Below are 2,867 nucleotides of genomic sequence, written 5' to 3'. Positions count from 1 at the left end.
TGCAGAAGGTGTGTGAGAGTAATCACTTCATCTATTCACTTTTGTTTCCTGTTATAGTTTATATCATCTAGTTAGGCCCCTACAGGTCAACCTTCAAAATCGATGGACCAGGTTGTAATATAGCATATTAGAAGGGGGTCCTTGATGCTTAGAAACGAAGCGGCGGTGCAATTTTAACTGTCTTCAGGCCAAGCAATTTAGCTGTACAACCTGCGGGTCAGGGTGTATTTTTAGATCCATAATGCACAGGAAGCGGCGGCGGTGATTTTTTTTATTATTCATAAGTTTGAAAATAATATAATTTCAATGAAATAACAATGCATAATTTTGTCTTGCAATGATGTTGCTTCACAATAATATTTCCCACAACAACTTTGTTAACAATTTAATGTTCACCACGATTTTAAAACAGCGATATTACTCCATCAACTTTGTCTTCTACCTTTTTACCACTATCATTTTACAGGACATCCTCTTGCTAGATATTAGATAATATGTCGTGAACGGGATCCCTACAGAGTGGTTCGCACTTGTACCAGCCTATAAATTCTTATTTTATATTATACAACAATTGTGACGTAATGAGCTTGTATTGTCGTAGTTATTTATGGACATGACTTGACACATTTCTTTAGTTGAGAAAGCTGCTACTTGTGCATTCTTGCACTCTACTTCCTGCAACATTCATATCATAATATTAAATCAACAATGTGGCCTTAAAAGCGGTTCAGTAAAGCAATATTATATGAAATATCAATATTATTTCAAATGATGCAGATCCTACTGACTCTCAAGACAAATTGAAATACAAGCAATTCCTATTATTTATTATAATAATAATTTGAGAGCTTTTCCACTTTCTGTTCCCGGTTTTAAATTTACATTATAATTATTATGAATTCTATATGCGGCACATCGATTTCTTTCTCTCCATTGAATTGTTAGTGCATTTTCGCCCTCCCTTTTTTATTAGCTGTTCCTTTCTTGTATTGCATGCAGTAGCTAGGGTCTCTTCTCTCTTCCTTTCCTCTTTCTTCTCTGTAATTCTCCCGGTTTTCCTTTTCCTCTTCTCTTTCCTCTTCCTCCTGCAGCTCCCCCACCTGTGATATACTGAACAGACATAGAAAGAGGGAGAGAGAGAGACTCGCACACTCGCGCACAGAGACAGAGACACAGAAGGAGAGAAAGAAAGAGACAGATGAGCTAGAGTGAGTCTCCGATTCTTTACTTACTTCTTATCACGCATTGAACGTCAACAAACCGAGAATGTCATCCTCCAAGTGCCCTCCCAAGGTGATTTGGGCTCAAACCGCAGCCAAAGTACTGGTCACTGTGTGTCTGGAAGATTGCAAAGATCCCACAGTTAATGTCGAGGAGAAGAAGCTGTTCTTTAGTGGCGTGGGCGGAAAGGAGAAAAGCGAGTATGAGGTGACAATGGAGCTCTTCGACGAGGTCGTTCCTGAAGAGACCACGAAACTCTTCCTCGATAGAGTCATAGAAATCACTCTCCAGAAGAAGGACGTGAACAAAGGCTATTGGACCCGGCTGATTCAAGACAAGAAACGGCAGCATTGGCTCAGCTTAGACTTCTTGAAATGGAGGGGCGAGTCGGACGAGGATTCTGAGGCGGATTTAGATGTCAATTTAGATGGCTTGGCGGGGATGCAGGGGATGCAGGGGATGCAGGAAAATCTCTCTTCGGGGTCTGTTCAGGATATTATGAAAATGCACCCAGATCTCAATGACTTGGACCAATCTGATAGCGGGGAAGATGACGAAGAGGACATTCCCGGTCTCATGAACTAACACGATTCCTTAATCTACTATTATCAATCTATCTATCTGTCTAAGATGAATCCCGTCGTTTTCAGTCTTTTTTCATGGTTTACATTAGCATTTTGTATATAACGTTCAAGTTATTTTTACGATTTACTACTACTCAAGTAATGCACTACTCAGCTTTCCAAGGGATTTCTTGAAGTTTCACTCCCTCTATCGAATGAAGCTATAAAATGTGGAGAAAAAAATTGTAAAAAAATTAAAATTAAATAAATAATTTTAACAACTAAATGTTCTTTATGTTTGCATTTTACATTTTATATTCTGACTTGTTTGGGTTGTTGTTTTGCTAAAGGATTCTTGACATACATAAGTTATGCGGTACAACTTCCAGGGTATAGTGAGGTTCAAATGGGCTTGATGGTGCAATATCCACCCATGAGAGAAGAGGAATTCTTGCTGAATACTAGAACTTAATATCTTATTAAATAGTATACCAGGTATTAGTTGGCGTGCGTCTCCGCATTACGTAATCCTATAGAAGAAAAAAGAATCTGATGGAAGCTTCTATTTAAAATGGCTATTATTTAAAAATAAGAGTTCGAAAAACTCGTTAATTGAGACATAAATATTAAAATAATTTAAATCGATTAGATTTATGTCTTGCTGTATTCCCATAAGGTAACCCTTATCTTTATAAATAAACTGATTCTCTGTATGGCAAGAAGTATTAATAGTAGACATTAACTAAGTCTAATATTGTATTAAAGGAGTAGCCAAACATTTGTAATATAAGTATATCGATTTGGCTTGTAAATGAAGCATATAGCTTGTTTCATTTTTTAACGAATTTAGAGATTGCTTCCCGGAATCCCTTAGTTTATTTCCATCAGTAAAATTCCTGAGATATTAAATATGGATATATATTATATGTATTTGTCGAATAAAAACTCACATTTATACATACCTAGAATATATTATTAGAATTATAACTTATCGGAATCTCATCCACACACATTTGTGGATCAAAAAGAGCTTATTCGGTAATTCGACTATTTGTGTAGAAGACTGAGAACTCGTGTGATAAA

The 2,867-nt window shown here is 36.7% G+C and overlaps 1 protein-coding gene across 1 annotated transcript; it reads left to right on the top strand.

Annotated features, from left to right (window-relative positions):
* Window positions 1-991: 991 nt before the first annotated feature.
* p23 (cytosolic prostaglandin E synthase) lies at window positions 992-2,070 on the top strand. Its single transcript, XM_040707948.2, has one exon. The coding sequence runs from the start codon at window positions 1,267-1,269 to the stop codon at window positions 1,804-1,806; it is 540 nt and encodes a 179-aa protein (XP_040563882.1). The 5' UTR covers window positions 992-1,266; the 3' UTR covers window positions 1,807-2,070.
* Window positions 2,071-2,867: the final 797 nt, after the last annotated feature.

Source organism: Lepeophtheirus salmonis, chromosome 3 (assembly GCF_016086655.4).
Source record: "Lepeophtheirus salmonis chromosome 3, UVic_Lsal_1.4, whole genome shotgun sequence".
Taxonomy (NCBI): Eukaryota; Metazoa; Arthropoda; class Copepoda; order Siphonostomatoida; family Caligidae; genus Lepeophtheirus; species Lepeophtheirus salmonis.
Note: the sequence above shows the minus strand (reverse complement) of the source record. Positions and strands in the feature narration are given on the sequence as shown.

What these genes read in the sequence shown, in the direction of transcription:
- p23 (XM_040707948.2), top strand. Translation starts at nt 1,267, where the DNA reads ATGTCATCCTCCAAGTGCCCTCCCAAGGTGATTTGGGCTCAAACCGCA.